Consider the following 23,744-nt stretch of genomic DNA (forward strand, 5'->3'; position numbering starts at 1 on the left):
GATCCGATTTCTCGACGCGCTGTGCACGAACGTCTCATTAAATTAGTTAAATCTTCTTTGTTAGATCCCCGTCAACTTAAAAAAAATATGTAATTAATCTCGGGATTGGCACTGATACTCGAGATTAAAAGACAATCTAGCAGAATCTTTTTTTTAATTTATATATATTTTTTTTAATATTATTCTATTATGAATTTAAGAAATGTAATTGAATAACACGTTCAAGTAGTTCGTTAACTTTCACTGACTGCCGAGTAAATCCACTTTCATTAAAATTTCAAGGAATCTAAAATTCTAGAAAGTATCGGATCGCAGGATCCGGCCGGAGAGCCTCCGAGCCTAGCGCAAAGCCCTGCAAGAGGTCTTTCGGATCATCGCGCCGTTGTTATCTATAAACGTTTAAAAGTTATGAGCCGCTTTAATTACGGATTACGCGCTCGGCGTTTATGCGACGAAGTTGTAACGCTGTCGGCACACGTGCGGGCGCCGGGGCGTTTAAATAAATTTTAAACGTGCTAATGTCACGTCATTTCACGTACGCGACAAATAATGCATACATCTGCATCCGAGATAAGCGGCTTTTAACGGCGCGGCAAGGAAGCAAAACCGCATTTACGTTAGCGAGACTATCGGTCATTTATAAATTATCGCAGTTTTAATTAGAATTCCACGCGCAAAGCTAATTAGCAAATGGAAGAAAGTTATAGTTGAAAGGATAAAATAATTTTCAACGCTGTCATCGCTAGCGTGTACAATGCATATTATAATCGGGACGTTTATTTAAGCGACCGGAGATAAGACAGCGCGGCTGAAACGGACGTACGAAAAACGATCGAACGAAATTGTATCATGGGAGTGCTGGTACCAAAAAAGAATAATTATTGTAAATAATTTTTTTTATAAAGGTGAACATTTTCTCTCGCTTGGCGAAAAGAGCGAGAAGCAAGGAAAAAAAAAAAAAGAGGATAAAAGAGAAAAGAATATCGCGAAATATAGTTTGAGATGAACGCGGGCACTGCGTACGAGCGGCCAGGCACGAAAGCCACGGGCGCACAAATGCATCAGTTGGTATTGATTGCAGCAGCGCCGGGGGCAGACGCTCTCTCACACCGACGTCCCTTGGTGCATGTCGTGCGGCGGCACCAAGAGATGTACCGTGCATACACGCGCGCGGAGGGTACGGGCGCTCGCGAGCGTAAAGTGCATCGGTATACAGAGAGGAGGAACCACCACTCGGGTAAGGCGACAGGGATAGGGATACAGAGTGTGCAGTCGGGCCGATGTTCCACGGCGGAGGTCATGGAACGTCAGTGATTGACGATGCACGCATGTCACCCGCACATACGCGCCCGTACGTCTCGTGTACGAACGGGGACCGACGGACGGACGGACGGACGGACGTTATTCTCGACCCTCCCTCCCCCCCGTTCTCGTAGGGTGCGCGACGGGATCAAGGACGAGCACGTCCGCAGGAGTAGACGCCATACAGAGAGAAAAGCCCAACAGGCAGGCAGTCACACACGTCGAGCTTTACTGACCTACTTCACGCTTTCGATCCTCTTCAGCGCCCTTCGACTCCCCCCCCCGTTCTTTCCCCTCGCGCCGGCCTCCTTGCGTATATAGCTCGGCGTTGCGCTTGATTTAAAAATAATTATTCAAAGCGACGCGACGCCTTTCGTAGTCTAAGAATCTCGCTGAGGTTTTTCGAACTTCTTTCATACGCGTGTCGCAATCGAGAGCTTCGCACGCGAGGGTTACTTCGTCTGATTTAACAGATAAATAAAAATTGAAAGTTATACATGCGATCAAAATTTTGTCGGCGAAATTTTGTTCGTGGAAAGATTTTATTATGATTTTGCGCGCTAGCACGGTTAATTTGTGGCTGGATTTTTGAAATCATTGTTACTCGAATAAACTATTTTCCGATGGGTACAGCGAGGTAATATAATCTAACAGAATCTGCTTTACGGGCTTGCAACTTCAGGGTTGAACCTAATATCCGTTCGCAGATACAGTGTATCATCATCTCTCTATGATATTCTATTGAGTCTAACGGACATACAATCTAGCGGATGCTCGTGTATGCGTTCCCTTGTATAGGTGATCTACGGAGCTGAACATCGTACGGTTGTAATAGCTCTGGTTCTATTGACTACACCATAATGCATTCAATATTGATCCAAATTGACATATCTATAAACGCCATTACGCTAATAGAGAGTTTATAATATAATTTAATTTTCAGAATAATATTTAGCGATAAATATTTTCAACCCGTTACAATTTTTCTCTTCATAATATTTTTATTTGAAATATATTTTTAATATATTTATTAAATATATTTCTTAACAAGAATTCGACAGTCGAGCATTGCGTAAGATAAGCACGCAAACAGTAGACTAGTACGCGGCGAAAAACGTTTAGACAATGTCGCCCAGGATAACTAAAAATATCGAATTTTGTCGAGGTGTGTGATGCTGGCACCCCCAAATTAAGATTTTTTTTTAAATCAAGTTGCATTCGTTTGTCCATCGTTTGTCCACGTATGTCCAACTAAAAATTTTATTTATTCAACTTTTAAAAAGAAGTTATATCTAAGTTAACAAATTAAAACCATAATATATACCTCACATACAGAGTGACCCGAACAATGTGTCGCTTCTAAAAACTATGGGTAGGAAATTAAAACCGAAGACGAAAAGTCAAATACAATTTTAAAAAACTCAATAATTTTAAAGAAAAAAATTAATTTATGTACGCGTAAGGAAGCTCGGGTTGAGTGAGCGCGACAAACGCCATTCGCTCACTCGCACGCAGCTTTCACGTCGCTCTTACGCGTACATAAATTAATTTTGGAAGCGACACATTATTTGGGACACTTTGTATGATTTTAATTTTTTAACTTAGATATAACTTCTTTTTAAAAGTTGGACAAATAAAATTTTTAGTTGGACATACGTGGACAAACGAATGCAACTTGATTAAAAAAAAAAATCTTAATTTGAGAGTGCCAGCATCACACACCTATTTTGTCGACTACGTAAATAAGCTATCGGACCGGAAATAAAGCTTTCTAATATAACCTATTTCATAAATTATCATCCGTCGTATAGAAATAGTTGGTCTATCGCATAGCCAACGAACAGAAAATGTCGCGCGGAAACTCAGTCGTACGAAAAATTTATTAATCTAAAACAATCGTCGACAAAAAAAAAACAAAAAATATTTTAAAAGACTCAAAAAGGATAGAAATTTTTCTCGGCCTACAAATATGAGTTATACGTATTTCTCGCGCAGTGCCACGCGATCGTTGCACTCATGTCGTTACATCGCGACGACATCGTCGCGCCATCGACGGTCCCATGTAAGTTCTCCTTCCTTTTTTTTTCCTTTCCTATCAGTATAAAAGAATCCATTGTCTCTCCCCGTGCGTGCTACTTACACAGGGCACCCCGGGGACATCCCACCCCGGAAGGAGAGCTGAAGGGAGAGCCGATAACGTCAATGCGGCTTTTCCTCGCGTGTTTTGAGCGGCCCACACGCTGCGCGTTCTGAGTGCCTCTAAATGCAACCTATTTACCCGCCGCACCGCCTACAGGATGTCTCGGGGAGAAATGACTACTACTTTAACAAGGCTTAATGTATATGTTCCCGAAAGATTGTTTTCCGTAGCTGTTATTGTACTAAAACCCTGGCCTCCCTTTTGGTGTTCTTTTCTTTTACATTTTTTTTTTTTCCTGTTTTTTAACACTTTTTACGACGTTATTCACGTTTAGATATAGTAAAATTATTACGTCAATGAACGTTGGAATTATTCAGTATACTTGCGAGAAGAAAAAAGGAGACAGAAGGCGATAATCGTTAAAAATTAAATGTTACAAAAGTAAGCGAGTAAAAATAATTTTTTGTACAGTTACTTTACTCACTGCGGCGACGGCAGCTAACGCGCGTGAGCTAGCGTGATGTGCGTCAGGACCCACCGCGGAGCGCGTACGTGAGCCGTGGAGCGTCGAAAAAAGCGAGAGAACGGGGAAGTGGGACCTAACGCACCCCACGTTAGCTTACGCACGTTAGTCGCCGTCGCCGCAGTAAGTAAGACTATTATTGCCGGTCACTGTACAACGAAAATGATCAACTGATACATTTTGTAAAATAAAGAAACGATTAAGTATATTTGTGTTGATTTATTATTCTAATCCCCGGTTTTATTGACCTCGTTTTCAGCGTCTTCGGAAATTATATTTTAAAAAAATAAAGAAAGGACGGTGCGCCGCTAAAAACGCTCGCTAAAATTAATGCGCGACGATAATATCGTTTCCGATACATTAATTATCGCAATATTTATAAGGCTGGTCGAGTTACGCACCTATCGCTATTCCCGCGAGTGCTATCGCTTCTCCGTCGCTGTGCCGAATAATCCATAAATTCACCTGATTGTAAAAATGATAAATGAAATCTCTCAGGTACGCCGAGAGAAGCATTCATTAACCTGATTATTTCTTGTAATATTATTTTCGAGGGGAAACAACTTCTGCAGGCAACAATACCGTGCTCCGATTCCAATTACAATAAAATAAAACGTTTTTTGTCTCGAAAGAAATTTTTGACCTGACGTCATAATTTTTATCCTTTTCTCGAAAAAGAAAATATACTGTCGGGGTGCTTCTTGCGTGTATAAACTCGTTAAAACTCACTAGTCCGAGATGGGTAAGTAGGTAAGGGGGAGAGCCGATCAATTACAAGATATTCAGGAAACGAAGCTTTGTAAGTCCTCTATAATCATCTTGGAATTATCAATAACTCCCCTCAGATGATTGACCCCTATACACGGTATCTAAGATCATCAAAGATGTAGCGGAGAATGTAACGTAAATTACCATTGAAGTAACCCTCCCGAGTATCTTTCAAGTAAATAACACATCGGACGTGGTTATTGAAATGAAAAAGTCTTTCGCGGCCTGCTTTACGTCATGCAGAATCGCGCGGGGGGGAGGAAGGAGGCGGTAAAGGGAACGACGACTGAGAGACGAGGCGCAGGGTTGAAAACACCGGCGAAGAGAGCGAGGATAAGTACGAAAAGCAAAGAGGGATAAATCAGGGGAGATGACGACGCGAGGGAAAAGGTCAGAAAATTACAGACGAGGGTGCATACTATCGTTCGGCCCGAGTTCACCGGCGACGCTATTTCTTTTTGCTTTTTACCGCCACGGCCTTCTTCCAGCGCTTCCTATCCCTCTGACGCGTCCTGCTCGTATAATCCGCAAATTACTAACGTAACCCCCCCGAGCGTCTTAAAGATCAAGCCTTGTTCGAGGTAGATTCAAAGGAGGTAATACCCGCCCAAGACTTGGCAAGAATCCGCCGCAAAAAACCTCGCGAAAGAACGATGAAATACTCTCTCCTGCTAGGGAGAGCCTTCGTCTTCCTCTTTCTTGCCGAGGCTAGCTTGTCTGCCTTTTGGCTAGCCCCGTGTTTCTTACACGTAGTGTCGCGCTCGCGCGTCGGCATTTGAAATACTCTCTCTCGCGTCCCCGCGGTTTGATACGTGAAACGAATTTACGACGTTTTTCGATGAAGCCCGAAAAATCGTGCAAGCCGGCACGAAAAAAGTAGAGATACGCTCGGACCATTCCCCACCGACGTTAATGTTCTGCGAAGTGACCGAAAGCATTAATCGTACAATGGAATCTTGGGCGAAGTGAAGAAACCAAAGTAATTTTAATTTTTTTTTTTTTTTTATCATATACAGGGTGTCTCAGCCCATGTGTAAAATCCTATACAGATAGGTAGGTCTTAGGGAGATAAATAAAAAAAGTTCTTTAACGTTTTGAAAAATTCTCAATACTTATTAAAAAAAAAATTAATTTGTCTAGCGCAAGAGAACAAGGAAGCTATAGGTGAGTGAGCGCGATAGGCGACGGCGCCAATCGCCTGTCGCGCTCACTTGCCCGCAGCTTCCTTGTCGCTCTTGCGCTAGACAAATTAATTTTTTTCTCAATAACAATTGAGAATTTTATAAAATGTTACAGAACTTTTTTATTTATCTCCCTAAGACTTACCTATCTGTATAGGATTTTACACATGGGCTGAGACACCCTGTATATAGAGATATATCTGCGCGCGAGTTCTCGCTTTACGAATAATGCCCTCGTAAAGCGCGTATTAAGAAAATTTATTTATGCCTTAAGGACCTGGAGGAAATCCAATAATCTATTTTATCATTTCAATGACCTAAATATCATCCGATAAGACCGACCGAATGCTACCTTACGATTTTAATAATCGCTGTAACAAATCGTATTTCAATACTTATTATCTTTTCATTTTTAAATTTTTGCCAGCAACTTTTCAATTAAGAAAGAGAATCAAATATAACCAAGAGGAGAATTTGCAATGCGGGAGTTCAATTAAAAAAAATTCTCGATGCGACATACTACTTTTAGAATCGCAGCCGCGGCATAATTATTACAAAACACACCGCGCTGCGACTCGTGTTTAAAAAAAGAAAATCAGATCTCTGATACACTTATAAAATTATTCCACGAAAAAAGAAAAAAGAAAAAAACCTGAAAAATGTTTATATAAATTACATATTACATAAATTACATAAATTGTTCAGGACTTTTCGTCACCGTTTTTATGTCCCTACCCACAAATTTAAGATTGGACATCATATTTCAGACACCCTGTATAAATCATATAAGTTGTCATTTAATTAATAAACATTTACTAATTAATAGTAAAAAATAACAGTAACGGGTTGACAAATGTCGCTCCGTTTAGCGCAGCTTATAGCTCTAGATCCACCGTTATTTCCCTCCCGTTTCTATACGCCATCCCGAAAGCATCCAATAAAGGTGAGCTTCACGACTGATCGTTAATTTAATAAACGATGGGGACACGCTGTTAAACTCGCAAGCACACGTGTAGAGGGATAAAGTATTAGGGGAAGAACTAAAATCGACAGACAACACTGCCTGTCGCCGCATCGTTTACGATAATGAGCGTTCGATGCTTGCGGCGGTATCGATAATACGTCACCGCTGACACACACCGATTTACCGTGTTATCGTTTCGCGTATAATCACAATCGCGCATCTCAGCAGCGTGCAATTATTTAAGAATGTCGAGCCAGGTCTTTTTTTTTCGGCAAAACGCCTTTCCGTCGAGACATCATTTCTCATTAGCGCACTTCATTTTCTACAGCGCGAGAATCCTACAGGCGTGAAGTCGACAAGACGAATATTACGCTGTTTATCCGTACATCGCGTTAAATAACTGAGAACCGTATCAATCGGACTTTTCTCATGACGGTATTACGCTAGCTTTTCCCTCCCCCGGCGTGTTTTTAATCCGAAGTTTTGTATCGGTCTCGAGATACAAAGAAACGGGGCGACGAGCGGAAAAAGAGAGGCAGATTGCGAGAAAAGAGAAGATAAAAGTGAAAGGGGGGTTGGGTGGGTGCATTTATGTGATCGTTCGATAAAGGGCGTTCGTTCGAACCTCTCTCCTCGCTGCCAATATAACCGATTTTAGTGCCTCGTGAAACCAAGATCCTTTTCATTAAAGCTTTTACTGCTGACTAAATACGGCGAGCTGCGGCGAAGGGTCGGGCAAAGCGAAGGGGGAGAGAGAAAGGGGGGCGGAATATACGAATGGGAATGAGTGGGAGGGAAGTTCTAATCCCCTGAATGTTAACTTGGATTACGTGCAAACCGAGCGACCTTCTCTCTTTACCACAGGCGGCTAATAAAGACCGGAGTAGTGTGCACAGTAACCTATTCAATTGAAAGCACAGATACACCCGGATGATCGAGCAAACGTCCGCGCGCGTGACGAGACGAAATTCAATCGATATTGGATATTTTTATCGGGTCGAAAAATAAATAACTCACGTGCGTGTGTGTCAAAACATCTCCAAAAATCATCGCTGAACCGTACGCCGTCTGGGAAGAATTAAGATTGACGAGCGAGACGCTGTCAACCCGCGGAGAAAAATAAAATCTTAAAGCGGGCAAATTTAAACTTGCAATATTAAAAGGAGCTAATGTAACAGACGTATTTCATGGAATTTTCACGTTTCGACCGAAATAAAATTCTGAGCACGAGATTTTAACCTGTTTATAATTTACACTACGTTTTCTTTTTCCTCTCTCTCTTTTTTCCTCCCTCAGTTGTTCTCCTATTATCGATTTTATTTCCCATTGCAAACCAGAGAAGTGCACGGGGGAAAAGAAATAAGTTTACGATTTTTTTTCATGCCCGAGCACGTAGCGATCCCATTATGTTACGCAATGGAACGAAGAGAAATCCCATGCATCTTGATGGACCGTGCTTATTCATTTACCGAGTTCGTTACTTAGTTGTCTTTCGAGGAATACGCGCGGACGCGCCGGTGTATACGCGTCAGCTAAACGCCAAGTTACTTTATTTCATATCATTGGCTCGCTGTTTAAAGAAGCATCGTTTGCGCGTCAGTGTGTACTTTAAAAGACGAGGTCGTCGGTGCAGAATGTCGGGAGGAGACTATACGCGTCCAGACGGCGACGTCGTCGACGGCGCCAAGCGCCGTGCTAACTAGCACCCCTAGCACACATACATACACATGCCCACGCCCTTTATTAAACGTCGCCATCCCCGTTGGCACCCCACCCCCCCTTTTACGCGTCCTCCTTCATAAAATTGAACACGACGTGTACACCTATACGCACCGACGGTGACGTACACACGTAGGAAAGAAAAGCGTACGGAAGGGCATGGCAAAAATCAGAGCGAGAAGACGAGACACGAGCGACGGTCATTAAGCCCGAAGGTTAGATGTGTGATGCTGGCACCCCCAAATTAAGATTTTTTTTTTAATCAAGTTGCATTCGTTTGTCCACGTATGTCCAATAAAAAATTTTATTTGTGAACCTTTATAAAAAGAATTATTTAAAATTTTTTTTTTTTTTTTTGGTACCAACACCCCCACGATACAATGTCTTTATTTTCTGAGTGCCATACTCAGAAAATAAAGAAATTGTATCGTGAGGATATTGGTACCAAAAAAAAAAAAAAATTTTTTTATAAAGGTGAACAAATAAAATTTTTTATTGAACATACGTGGATAAATGATGGACAAACGAATGTAACTTGATTAAAAAAAAATCTTAATTTGAGGATCCCAGCATCACACACCTGACAGTCGATCCGAATTTCGGCTTGGCCAATATTACCTTTTATCCTCCCGCCGTTATGTATTATATTTCCGCGTACGTTCGAATCACAACGATATATCGTTTCTTATTGTTCTTGTATTATATTCGCGCCCATTCGAATTACAACGATATCGAGTGCCATTTCATTAGTAAATTGCGCGACGAACTTGTACACTGTTTCCGTTATCCGCATTAGCGAAGTTAATTAATAGTCGGTAGAGAGTACACGTATGTGAGTCCGATCAATCATTCTCCATCTCATCAGATCGTTAGTCATTCGAGAAGGTTTACAAGTGCTCGGCTCTGGTTACAAGTAATGGAATAAAATTGCAACTAAATTTCAAGCCAAGCAATCGTTCGTCACCATTTTCACGAGTAATTAAAATATATTCACTTAAAGCCAAGGTGACGTTTTATATGAATCGAAGATCCTTCATCCTCTGACTTCATACTAGCAATTAAGCAATGTATATTTCATGACACGCTCTAACGTAATTATATAAATTAAAAATGTATGTAACAAACCTTTAAAAATATTAATATATTCAAAAATATTTTTCTTGCAAGAAGAAAAAAAAATAAATAAGAAAACAAAAAGAGACATAGAGAGAGAACAAATTTGATTAATTTCTTTGGTAAAACGCGACGCGTGTGAACAGTACACTTTAATTCGCGCAAATCGACAAAGAATATTTGCGAACGCAACTGAACGTACCATTAGTATCAAAAGGTTAATGAACATATGTGTCTTATAGAAATATCTAAGATTTAAATCTAGATTAAATCCAATGAAAGCAATAGTTCCCTAAGCACATATGAAATACATTTTGCTGCTAAAAATAGAGATGCTATTTATTACTAATCGGTTAGAAAGTATATTGACGTCAGATCGCCATCCGGCGTTGTACTGTTACATATTGACAAATATTTTTCTCAAGACATTTTGCTCCTGTAATGCGAAATATTGTTTACCAATTCTTAGGCACACAAAAAAAATGACGTACTTATAGTGAATAATTTTCATTTTCACATCTGTAACCAAACGGCAAAAATAACGAGCGGAATTTAAAGCGCCGTTAGCTATTATTACAAAGTAGAACAACTAATATGGCAGTAGAACAATTCAAGAACTTTGTACACGCAGGGTCACAGTTTGCTAGCGTGCCAATAAATTTAACAAAATAAAGAAATTCTTCTTTCTAATTAATAATAAATTTTTCTTTTTTTTTTTGTAAATTAAGTGAATAAATTGCATGAACTTAATCAAGTAAAATCGTGATAACGTTATATCGTCTGTTGACAATAACTTGCACGCTCTAAGCAAAGCGAGTTTCTTCTCGTACGTTTTTATGATACGGAAGAAGTAGACATAGAAAAATAAAAATGTGAGAAACGTAATTGTCTCATAATATTTTAAAGACCTTGCAGCTTCTTATAAAAACCAAAGTATAAAATATAATAAAAGAGAGAGAAAGCTTTTCGTTTCCAAAAATGCCTTGCAAAAATTGAAAATAGCGAGGACAAAAAACATCATTAAAAAATGATTAGATGTCTATAAATTTTTTAAGTAATTGACATCTCACGGAGTAGTCAATGTGAGACAAGCTCCTCCAAGTAAAGGAGTGGAGCCAAAAGGCGACCCTAGCAAGAGAACTTGCTAAGATGAAGCATCCATCGAGATGCATGTGCAGAGGGGGCCGAGAAGTCATACTCGTGCATCCTCGGTCTCCCCTCAAAAAAACGCACTGGGTCAGAGCCCCGACGGGTTTTAGTGAGTAGTGGGCAGGCCTCGGATAACAATTAAATAAAATTAATAAAATTAAAATATAAATAAAATAAAAAAGAATATTTTCTCGAAGAAAATTTTTTCAGACACTATATTCATTTTGTTTTGTCGGCTAATTTAATAAAAATGAAATAAAATAATTAAGGGAAAAGGGAAAAAAGAAAATAAGGGAAAATAAAAAGGGGAAAAATAAGGGAAAAGGTGATAAACTTTCGCTTTTTCTGGGTTCACCGTCGATTGCAACGGATGGACATGTGGCGTCGTAAATTCGTCGTGACTGCCTGGCCGCGATTGCCCAGCCGCGATTTGTCTCTACATTTCGCCGGGAAAAGCAGGACTACTTAAAAAAATATTTATCGGGAGTGCCGGGAGTGTCGGGCAAAACCTTGAACGATCATCGGGGACCGTCGATTGCGCCGCATGTGGACATGTGGCGTTCGTATGAGCAAAGTTCACCATTGTCAGTCTAATCACAATCCGTGCGGAATTATAATAGATCGCGATGTTCAATTACACGCGGCTATTATTAAATTAATTTTTCCTTCTTTATTTGAAATATAATAAAAATAAAATAAAATAATTAAGAGAAAAGGGAAAAAAGAAAATAAGGAAAAATAAAAAGGGAGAAAATAAAAAGGGGAAAAATAAGGGAAAAGCAGGACTACTTAAAAAAATATTTGTCGGGAGTGCCGAGAGTGTCGGGTAAGACCTTGAACGATCATCGGGGACCGTCGATTGCGCGGGTGGACTTCGCTCATGGGGTAAGTGAAATGAAAGTCTTTAACTTTAATTAACTGTTCTTAATTAATTAAAAATATAATTCTTTTTATAAAGATGGACAAATAAAATTTTTTATTAGACTTACGTGAACAAATGATGGACAAACGAATGCAAATTGATTAAAAAAGGAATCTTCATTTGGGGGTGCCAGCATCACACACCTCAACTACGAGGCTTACCGCGAAGTTAACACGGACAAATTTCGGCCACGAGCTCTAATTCAGTCCTACTAATGGTCCACGACAGTTCTTTAAGCCCGTGGGTAACGATCTATGCGTATATTTCTCAAAACAGTTACTTTTTTCCCAGCAAAAACAAACGACAAACACGGAACGACCTTACTTCGACGCGAGCAAAACAAGTTCACGGACAACATGACTGCAAGACCTACGCGCATCTCCAGTCACGCACGTCTTCTTCGCAAGCAAAAAATATCGAAAGATCAATAATCGATAGCGCTCAATCACGCTGGCCCGCGCAAATTTTGGGCGGTCAACTAAATATAAAAATTTATGTGACACGTTACAAACTACTTGCACGTCAATTTAAAATTCAATAAAATCGACCTGGCAGTTGCACAACCATTAATTAATTGCATTTTAATTACTATACTTGAACAAATGTTTTTATTAATTAAAGAAAAAGAAAAATAAGATGGATTAAATCATAAATGTAATTTACTTTGATAGAAATAAAAATTAATGATCAATTATTTAATGTCTTAAATATAAGAAATTAATTTCAAAAAAAGAAATATAATATATAGAATATAAACGTAAAAAAAATAAAAATGCGACAATACGCTGGAAATTCGACAAGCCGCTTCATCTCGCGATAAGCTTGGAAAACTCGATATCAATTTCATGTTTTACTCTGTCGACAATAAGTTTAATTAATAAAAAATTAATTTTGGTGAGTATTATTGTGCCAGTCGATTATATTTAAATTAATGATACGATTAAACAAATTGTTCGAACGTTTGCAGTATTATAACTATTATGTCGTAATTTATAAATCAAGAACACTAAAAGATTCGCTGGTCACAGCAAGTGGGCGAACATTAAACACATTAAGGAAGAAAACGATCACAAACGTATGTTGCTATTTCATCATCTAAAACTGCAAATGAGGATTGCTATACAAGGTATGGTATTCACACACTAGGACAATTAAGTTATACCTTCTAAAAGAATGACGTTTTACATATTATATTTAATGTATCCTTTCAGAGGGTGGTTCTACAAAACCTAGTGACAATTTAAAGTTATCAAAAACTATCGATCGAGCTAAAAAAGCAAATATGCCTATTGCATCAATAAAGGACTTTCTAGACAGGATGGAGGCACGCAAAGATAAGAAGTTTTTTCTCCTTTTTCGTTAATTTTGTGATATTTGGATCTTGTTCTTTATTAGCGTTTTCCTTATCGGAAATTTCCCTGTCTACATTACTTATATCAGTTTGGCTTAAACAGTCTTCCTTACTGATACTTTTCCTTTTTTTCTTTTTAGGTTTAATTTTTTCTAATGGTGCTTCTTTTTCTTCTTCATCTTTCGTAGTTGTAGGAGCTTGCGATGTTTCAGTTATTATTATACTTTTATTTCCGTCTTCCATTTGTTGTCTTGAATTTAATTCATCTAATATTTGAATATCTTGATTATTAATTTCTGTTTGAATCGTATGTTTTTCATGCTTGCAGTTTTCGTTATCTTTCTTTTTTTTCTTTTTATCTTTTTTTGTATTTGTCATTTCTCCTTCTTTATTTTTTTTATCTTTCTTAGTCTTTTTGCTACTACTTGTCTCGTTAATTTCAATATCTGTTTTTTTATTTGCGACATAAAGTACGGTAATTTCTTCAGCTTCAGGTTTTTTCTCCTCTTTCTCTTTCTTTTTCTTTTCTTTCTTCTTCGATTTTTCTCCAGTGTCCGTTTCTTCATTTTCAACAATACTAATATCCAAAGTATCGTCGTATTCAGAGTTAACTTCCGTCATTTCTCTTTCTGGTGACTCTTGGATTGTTTCTAAATTAGACGTTTTACGTATTTTCCTTTTTTTGGTTTTTTTATTTTTGTATTCATTCAACTCATTATCGTTAATTTCATCTTGTAATATTTGGACATCTAACGCTTCATTAACAATCCCATTTGTTACAGAAGTTGCAGTGCTCTCGTGTTTCCGTTTCTTCTTGCTCTTCTTATTTTCGACTTCAAATTTATCCAACGTAGCTTCTCCTTTTTTCTTTTTAGCGGAATTTATATCATATTCGAATAACATAACATGATCACTAAATGTAACGCGTTTTTTATCGTTTTTCTCGTCGGTTAGATCTAAACCACAATTTTCAAGACCAAACTCGGTTCTAAATACTTCGAATTTTTTGCCGTTACAATCCTTTTCGGGACTTGTATCTAAATTAAGAGCTCGATTAATAAAACCGATTTTACTATTACTATCAATAATTTCAATTTTTAATTTTTTTCTATTATGTTTAGTTGTTTCAACAATATGTGAACTATCATTTTCAAATTTTTTCTTTTTTTTTTTTTGTAGTTTTTGTAGAGAAATTCTCAACGTCGTAAGTATTTTTTATCGAAGTATTTAAACCCAAGCAAAAATTATCAAAAGCAAAATTGCTCTTTTCGTCAGAATCTTTTAACATTCCTGACTGGGATTGCGACGCGTTTGTTTTTAATGTATATCTAAAACCAACATGCTGAACGTTTTCACTTTCAGAGTCGGTTATTTAATTTTCAGACATATTATTTAATAAGCATATATTATCGTTCAATTTCACATGACATTTTGAATAATCAGACATATTATTATAGTTCAATTTCACATGACATTTTGAATAATCAGACATATTATTATAGTTCAATTTAAATTTAAAGTATCATTCAATTACCTTAATTAACTGTGACCACTCCATACCAAAAGCTTCCGTCTCACAAACGCTATCATTTCTTTTTACTTTTCCTTCGTTGTTCTCAGTTAATTCCTTTTGATCGAATATATTTGCCAATTCCTTTGACTTATATTTATTAACGTCTTTGCCACGTGTGAATTTTTTATAACTGCAAATTTAAAAAATTTGTAATATATAATAAGAAATTTAAGAAATATTTATTAATATTATTTTAAGAAAAAGATATTTATAAAAATCTTTGTACAATATCACATAAAATTTTGTTTAAATCTAAATGTACTAAAATATATTAATATATCGTAATTGTAGCATCAAAAAAATAATATATTGCTTACTGAACGCGAGCGTGACTCTGCTTAGATTTCTGCTCAATAGATTGTCCACTAAGACTAATGTCTCCATTTTTAACAGCATCTTGACTTTCAACACCATTAAGTTGCTGTAGAAAATTGTCAAATTTTTCTTTATTTTCCGTCCATGGTTAAAAACTATTGTCATAAGCTATACCTTAAAAAAAAAAATAAAAAATATTAAATCCTAAATATAATATCTCCATAATAATTTACTGTTATATAATATATATAAAAAATCTATAAATTAAATCTAAAAATCTAAAAATTACAAGTTGTTTTACGTACCTGTTGTATTACTTCTGTATTGCATACGAAAAAATTCTGTAATGCCTTGCTCATTAGCGCCGAGTCCTTTACCTTTTGTCCAGCCCATCTTCTCCAACATTTTTTGGCCAAACTTGTTTGAATCTGTATCATTACACACATATTAATTAAAAAAAACATGAAACAAGAGACCAATAATTTTTTATCCGTAGATATAATATATTTTAAAATATTCACCTTTGACCCACCATTTCCCTCGTGGATTAAGAGTCCACTTATTTTTGTGCCGGCGCTTTGCGAGCATGGACATGCTAACAGATTCAATTTTCAATCTAAGCAGAGCAATCAAGCGTTATTAACTGCGACGGAATCTCACTATTCAAAAGATATAAATTCTAGAAGCAGTTCTTTCTTTCTTACCAGATAAAACTTGTCCTGGAAAAGTTCTGGCCTGGTGAAACATCCACCAGGATGCTGGACGCGATAATTGTGGCCAAATTATAAAATCCAGGACGACTCTCTGAGATCTTGCTAACTGTACGGTAGCCGAAAAATATCTGAGGCGTTTGAGGGGAACATTCATGTTCTTCGTGCTCTTACAGAGATGCGCGTGAGGAGAAACGGCGCAGAGAAGCGTTTAAACGCAAGACCAACGCGCAGGTCCGAAACATAGGCGCGGGTCTGATACATAGGCGCAGGCCCATAATATAATGTAACTGAACACGGAAATTGACAGCGGGAAAAGTATCTGTATTCAGTCGAAGCAATGTGCGGAGAATCGACGTTTTTCCGAAATAAGTATTACGTATTATCATTTAGTGCAATATGGATGACAATGGCACATATTTTCCCAATTTCACAGACAGTATTGTAAGTATTAAGAATTGCGTATCTTTGCCGAGATTTAATTACGCAAAGGTGCACGAGGTTGACAATGTGACACCGAGTGAGGTTATGTCCGACTATTCTGCCGGTGAAAAGTATTATTTCTGAATTATAATGGTGAAAAACTTTTCTGTCAAACTGATTCTTTTATTAGATACATTACGAAGAACACAGATATCTCGCGTCTTTAAGGACTTTAAACAATCGGAAATCACAATTTTATGATCACGCTATCATGCCGGTAGAGAGATTTTGTCGTGCTATAATTATTTATTTTTTTTTCTTTAGGTTCTTTGACGTGTAATTATTATCTATGCTTATTTCGATCATTTATGTTGTTTGTACGTTGTGCAATTTAATACATTTTTCAGATTTTTTTGTATTTTATTGTTTAATCAGTTGATCTAATCGAGAAATGATTTTCAGGAACAAGATTGCGAGGTTAAGAGTGATAAAATGAAAGACTCACATGTATTATTAAAACAGAAAATGTGTAAAACACAGTAAGTATTTATCGATAATGTTTTTTTTTTTAATTGTTATTACTTTTTATATTTTATTAATATACTTATGAAATATTGTAAATATTAAAACAGTTAAATTAAATTTATTTTTTTTTTAGTGATTTAATTAAGCAATATTGTGAAAAAGTAAAACAAATGGATCATTTAAAATCTAATTTGGAAACTGCAAAAAAAGAAGCCAAGCACACAATATCTAATTATAAGTCTGCAATGGATAAAGTAAGAGAGCTGGAACTTGTAAGTGATTATTTTACCATTTAAAAAATACGTAATATGTTATTAGTTTACTTTTAAATTATTTTTGAAATGATAAAGTAACAGCTGTCTGTAAATATAAAAAGATTGTAATTTTTTAAGCTAGTATTAATTTTATTTATCATTGTACTTTGCAAATAATATTTTTTTAATTTCAGAAAATTACAGAAAATAAACTAAACAGTGAAAAATTAATGAATGAGATAAATAAATATAAAATACGTACAGATGCAGATCAACAGACTATACAACAATTAACAAGTAAAATAAAAAACTTAGAGAACGAACATTCTGCTAAAACTATAGAACACGAATTGCAAAAGTCAAGCATGGAAGGTAATAGATCGATTACATTTTTATTTATTATTTAATAAATATAAAAAATTATATTTGTTAATTTATATCTTACGATAATATTTATTCTTGCAGAAAAAATTAAAAGCCTAGAACAAACTGCAAAAAAATTTAAAACGCCAACAAAAGATACTAGCAAACAAAAAAAGAGAGGAAAAAATAAGATTTCTGCCGATTTTGACATAGTTAATTCAGATATAGGTAAGTATAACACTGAAAATAAATATTTTCTCATTATTACGTATTTTTGATATTAAAAAAAAACATTTTTAGATAAAAAATCAACCTCGGATATTGGTATTAATGTATCATTGTGTGATCTTGCGTTAAAACCAAAATGCGAAGTCGAAGACAAATGTATTATGACTGATGAATTTTATAATATAAAACATGATCCACATCCATTATTTTGTGCGAAATGTGAGGATCATTTGCCTCCTGATTTGACTCTTGAAAAAATATGCAGAACTATGAACACATATCCAAAATTGATTGAAAAAGATTTATCTCCTGTAAAAAGGATTCATTCGCCGTGTTCATTATCCAGTAAGTAGCAGCAATTAATCGCGCCGTTGTATTCTTTAATTTTTTATATAATACTTTAAAATATGTATATTTATATATATTCTTGTACACCGAAGAGCAGATATAGCTTTTTCTGCGGCGACAGCGACTAGTGTACGTAACTCTAGGCGGTAAAGGTAAGGGATGAGAGAACGAGGGGAAAATCAGTCTTTGACTGTCTTCGGCAACCGGCCGGCGCGGTATATAATACATGCGGTACATGTGAAACTCGACGCACACGATACTAAAGTCGCGTTCGCTAGCTGTCTTCGCCGCAGCAAACGCCATATCTGTTTTTCGGTGTACATTAACATTTTATATTTTTATAGATACATACTCAGACTCGATAAATAAAAATGAAGATGGTCTCTCTAAAACGTCTATACCATATCCGAATCCATATGGTACATATAATGAATCGATAGTTGAATCTTTAAATTCAAAGTTAAAGTCTGAATCAAGACTACTATCGATGCCTATTTGTGAAAATAATGAATTAAAAAATGTGGATATTTCACGTATACCAGTCGTAGCCAATTTATCTAGTAATAATTTCAGTACGATTCCTGCAACACTTACTTTATCTCAAAATAGAAATTATACAAAAGAAGAACCTTGCCCGAACGATTTACTGATAAATCATTCTTCGTCCATTAAACAAATGGAAAGAAAACTTCAGTTATTAGAAACTAAAGTAAAAAAATTCCGAAGACTGAAGAGAATAGACAACAATTCTTGTTGCCGTCGTAATATAAATTGCAAGGATAACTTTTCGTTAAATTCGAAGTTTATTTCTATAATTTGTAAAAGTGTGGCAGAATATTACGACAAGAAAATGGAGTCTTGTTCTAAAAATAAACGAAATATTAATTCGAACAAATGTACATGCTGCATTAAAAATAGAATGGTAAAAAAGAAAGAACAATTGAACGAAAGTGATGTATGTAAAAACACATTTTCGTGCAAAGTTGAAAGTGATGAAGAGCATCAAATACAAGATACGTGTTATAATAAAATCGAAAATGCTACGAATTCATTCTCAGATATAAATAAATCCAATACGTCTTTTAACAGTATTGATGAATCTTATAAAAGAAACTTCGGTCTTCGTCAACAAAGTGCATTGCATACAGTTCCAAAAGTCGCAGTTAAAGATAATTCATGTGTAAGTAATGATGAAATATGTACGAGTAACGATCCTTTTTATAATAATAGTGTAAAACTCGATGTGCACGAAACAAAAACTGAAACGACATTCTTATGTAATAATGAAAATTCTACTGATGGTATTGATGAGAAAATTATCAATTTTAATGCAGACACAAGGGAAATAAAAAATAAGGATCAAACTGTGCATGAAAATAAGAGCAGTGAAATATGTGCCAATGATAATCTCTTAAGAAAAAATAACATAGATAGTACCGATATGGATATTCAATTATGTACACGTACAAAAATTAAAGAAATATCTCTGTCTAAAAATGAAAATCCCACTGAATATAATGGTGGAAAAATGATTAATGTTAGTACCACAGAAAATAGGATAAAAGAACAAATTTCTACTATACATAAAAGTAAAGTTACCGACCGCATATTAAAGAAATGTCGAAATTTAAAAAGAAAGACGCAGGGACAGTTACAAATAAAGAAACAAGAAAATACTGAATCAGATTATAGCTCCGACTATAATATAACACCAAAAAAATTACGAATTGAAAATGAAAACGATGGTGCAGATTGCTCGTTGAAAAATATAAGTTTAAAAAATAATTTTGACACACAAACAGAATTTGAAAATAAACAAGAAAGTAATAAATTAAGTTCTTATGATTATCAACCAGGAAAAAAATTACGAATTGCACATATTCCGAAACCACCAATTCTTAAATCAAACATCGAAGAGAATATATTCACACATAATAAGATAAAATATATGGCTACTTGGATGACTCAAATAAGTAATAGAAATAAAGTTTCAAAAACTCAGAAAAATAATTTATTAAAAGAAGAAAAAAACATTTATTTAATAAATAAATGTAATGAGATAAACGTCAAGTGTAACGAAACAAATAAGATTAATGAAAAAGATTCAAATTTATCGAAAGATTGTCTTCAAAATATTAAAACTTTATTTGATATCAATGCTGAACATACTTCTGAGTTTAAAAAACCTAATGACGCTTTAGTTGAAAATATAATTTATAAAAATGTGTCAATGGATAAAAAAGAAGAGACGAGCAATGATAATACGAAAAACCTATTATGTAATATTGCAAATAATACAGCGAATAATTTAGAAATTAAAAAATGTTTACTTCCATCGAAAACAAGTATTCCTACTAAATCGCAATTTAATACTTTTGATAAAAACTCTGATAACAAGATTGCTGAAACAGTTGAAACTAAAAAAGACGATCAATTAATCAGATCGATAGATAATTTAGATCATATTAATGAAGCACTTGGAAATGAAAATCATAAAATATCAAAAGATGCAGTTTCAAATGGCTATCAATTAAATGCATCTGAAGTAAATAAAAGTAATAATAACAGTGATAATGTATCAAGTAAATTAAGCGAAACTTTGCAGTCACCGAGATCACCATCACCGATTGATACCGTTGCCAATAATTATAAAAATGATACTATAAACGAATCTCTTGAGAAGATAAAAAGTGTGGACGAACAAAAAGAAACTTGTATTAACAACGAAGCAGCTGGGATACGAACTAACGAAACTCTGAGCAGAGATATATGCTTGAACCAACAGAAAAAAGATATCGATATTTCTAATCATAATGTCCAGGAAATAGATGAAATGTCAAATGTTACGCCAGTGGCAAAATTATTAACGTACATTAATCAAAAGCAAAGTAAAAAATGTAAAATATCATGTCAGCAAAAAATATATATTCGTAACATAACAGGTATGTAAAAATACATTAATTTAAACAAGCATACTTGTTTGTGTAAACTATAGTTTGTGTTATTAATAATTTAAAGTTATATGTTATAGAAAAAATATTCTTAATTATTGATTCTAATACTGCATATGTTTTAGACAAATTTGTAATAGAACAAATACGAAAATTTATAAACAGTGATTGGGAAGATGCAGCACACGACGATGTAATACAAAAATTAGGAAATACCTGCGGACCTCGTATCATAGCCAAGTTAGTAATATTTCCTAATTAAATCTAACATCAAATAAATATCAGATATTAGGTTTTACATATATTATATTTAATTTTATTAAATTGAAAATTATTTTACTCGATGATAAAATCTGTCTTACCTTTTGTATTACCATCGAGTAATGCGTAACGAGTTTTTCGCTGTCGATTGAAGATGGCATTCGCGGCGGCGGAATTGGCGCCAAATCTCCTGCCACTTCTTTGCTCCTTCTGTAAATCTAGTAATTCGCAAGCATTTTAGGAGCCTCTGCACCGCAAAATCTCAAGATTGACGGATGTGTCATTTGGTTTATTTTAAATTTCTCAAGCATTTATATGAGCGCATGATTACTTTACCGTTTTTATTTAATTGTAATTGAGGATTAATATTAATTATTCGATTGTTAATGTATTTTTTAATAATTTCGAATCTTTTAAATACTTAATCCTACATAAAATAAATTTATAATTTGTAATGTTTGTGTATGTATACCTTTCTTATTTTTGTTTCAGATGCATTGTGATTTTTTTATTGAAGGAAGTTGACCATGATGAACCTCTTGATAAATCATTTACTCCTCCAGCACCAATGATGACGATATATGAGCAGAAAATTATTGCATTATTAGTCAATTTGGAAGTATTGCGACCAACGGTGATTTATTTTGTACAAGCCTCCATCGAATTCAATCTATTTAGACTTAACACGGAAGCAAAGGTTTATATTTAATTCATTCATTTAATATAAAGTAATAAAAATTAAATTAGATTATTACAACAGCAGTATACTTAAAAAAAAAATAGAAAATTAATGCTGTAACACTTTTACATTTATAGAATTTTCACTTGGGTCAAGTTGCTTCGCTCACACGGATTTACGTCGTCTTGTCACGTATTCAAAAGGACAGAGAAAAAATACGCATGATGTGTTGCAATGCTCTTTACAGCATGGGCCTTAAATCAATAACAGTTTTATATACTGTATTGACAAGCTGGCCCGAAGTTCTACCAAACGCCGAGACTAACAAAGGTATTATAAATTAATATAAATTATGTAAATATGTACTCACAAATATTAAATTCTTATAGGATTGTTACCAAAGTGCATAGCCTTTCTCGTTAACTCGTTGCAAATTGAGAATTGCACAAAGTTTCAGAAGCCATCTCTACAGAAATTAAATTCATTAAAAAATTATATATCGATATATTATAAATATGATCGAGACACAACATACGATATTGTTGGAGAACTCATGACTGCTCTCAAAGGTAAGCACATTTTTTTATATTTTTTTATTACCTTTTAACGAATTATATTTTAATAATTAATTGTAAATTTTGTTTGTCTAGCTAAACGGATTGATGGCTTAGATACGGCCATTCTACTTATTGCAAAGAGAAAAGGGCTGTCTTGGACATATGAAAATATTATTTCTTCTTTTCTATTACCAATGATTATTAAAAATGAGCATTCCTGTATATATAGTGCATTTTCTTTACTCGGTAAATTTTTTTTCTTTTATTATAGATCTTTAATTAAAAAAAAAAAAACTTTATTAACGTATTCTATTATAATCATATTATATTATATATTTACAGGAAGACTTCTGCGAGTATTCTCACCACAAGAAGAAAATATTGTTCAGCCCATCATTGAACAGCTTTGCGATCTCATTAAATCTGGCCAAGGTAGTAGATTTATTCTAAAGCAATTTTTATTATGCAACCTTAATGTAACATATGTTTCTATGTGATATATATATATAATTTGATTAATTTTGAATTAGGTTCACATGATCAACAACAAGGCATTATTTCTGCGTTGCTTAGCCTCTCTAAAAAGAAGTTTGACGTTATTGCACCGTTCGTGATACAATGGACGCCGACTAAATCTTTGAGACCCGCTGTTAATACACAGTTACAAGCGTTTATCAATTCACGTAATTCAAAATTTTGGAAGAATTATTTAACACGTCTTAATATTGATATCACTTCCTTGAATGAATGTAATCGGAAGTAAAACATCTTGAGATATCGATTATATTCAATGAGTGTATATATCTTTTGCTCGTTGAATATTTTATTAACAGCCAAATTAAATTATTAAATAAAAAATTAGATGTCAAATAAAAATAATTATAACAAATAATACATCGATGTAACACATTATACTTAAAATTAAAAAAGAAAATTTAATTCATATATATTCTGTCTTAGTGGAAATATAATCCACCTGACATATATTTTATTATAATTTACAACTTATTGTCAATTTGATTTACATAAAACTTCATAATTAATTTTTAATTAATTTTCAACTTATCTGCACATTGATATATACATTCTCTTAAATGTGATTTAAATTTTTTTCTTAATGAAAAAAAAAATTAATATTAATTTAGAATTTTTATCAGTCATCTCAAACGATTTATCCAGGGGCAAAGCAATCATAAGCGGCTGGCAAATCTATAATGTATCAGAATTTAATAATTAATATGTAATTTTTTTTTATATCACATGTCCCTGTATTATTACTTGGCTTCGAAGTAAAAAGAAACATAACGCCTGCGAAATATGAAACAGTAATTTTGATATTTACTTGTACATGTATAGATACCAAACTCCAAAGTAATAATATGTACAGTGAACATTTCGATCGACAAACGTCTTTAAAAGAAGCAT

The 23,744-nt window shown here is 34.6% G+C and overlaps 1 protein-coding gene, 1 long non-coding RNA gene and 1 pseudogene across 3 annotated transcripts; 2 read left to right on the forward strand and 1 right to left on the reverse strand.

The window, feature by feature from the left end:
• The first annotated feature begins 12,643 nt into the window (after positions 1-12,643).
• On the forward strand, positions 12,644-13,709 carry LOC139106004 (uncharacterized). The gene is made up of 3 exons (XR_011546275.1): positions 12,644-12,732; positions 12,795-12,907; positions 12,993-13,709. It is a non-coding gene; the product is annotated as an uncharacterized lncRNA (long non-coding RNA).
• On the reverse strand, positions 12,901-15,900 carry LOC139106001 (DNA ligase 1-like; annotated as a pseudogene).
• A 22-nt stretch (positions 15,901-15,922) lies between these two features.
• On the forward strand, positions 15,923-23,264 carry LOC139105999 (putative leucine-rich repeat-containing protein DDB_G0290503). Of its 2 annotated transcripts, XM_070662435.1 has the most exons (15): positions 15,923-16,174; positions 16,478-16,530; positions 16,616-16,692; positions 16,812-16,950; positions 17,127-17,304; positions 17,398-17,523; positions 17,596-17,868; positions 18,216-20,813; positions 20,948-21,062; positions 21,576-21,780; positions 21,900-22,092; positions 22,152-22,331; positions 22,413-22,565; positions 22,662-22,751; positions 22,850-23,264. In XM_070662435.1, the coding sequence occupies exons 2-15, from the start codon at positions 16,522-16,524 to the stop codon at positions 23,080-23,082; spliced, it is 4,569 nt and encodes a 1,522-aa protein (XP_070518536.1). In that variant the 5' UTR covers positions 15,923-16,174; positions 16,478-16,521; the 3' UTR covers positions 23,083-23,264. The 2 variants fall into 2 exon arrangements, with proteins under 2 accessions (XP_070518536.1, XP_070518535.1); XM_070662434.1 differs by lacking the exon at positions 16,478-16,530 and having other exon boundaries at positions 15,924-16,174.
• The last annotated feature ends 480 nt before the right edge of the window (positions 23,265-23,744 follow it).

The sequence above is a fragment of the Cardiocondyla obscurior genome, linkage group LG10, assembly GCF_019399895.1.
Source record: "Cardiocondyla obscurior isolate alpha-2009 linkage group LG10, Cobs3.1, whole genome shotgun sequence".
NCBI lineage: Eukaryota > Metazoa > Arthropoda > Insecta > Hymenoptera > Formicidae > Cardiocondyla > Cardiocondyla obscurior.

What these genes read in the sequence shown, in the direction of transcription:
- LOC139105999 (XM_070662434.1), top strand. Translation starts at nt 16,130, where the DNA reads ATGGATGACAATGGCACATATTTTCCCAATTTCACAGACAGTATT. An exon ending in AAGTAAGAGAGCTGGAACTT is followed by an intron (nt 16,951 to 17,126) that starts GTAAGTGATTAT and finishes TTTTAATTTCAG; the next exon opens with AAAATTACAGAAAATAAACT. An exon ending in GACTTAACACGGAAGCAAAG is followed by an intron (nt 21,781 to 21,899) that starts GTTTATATTTAA and finishes TTACATTTATAG; the next exon opens with AATTTTCACTTGGGTCAAGT.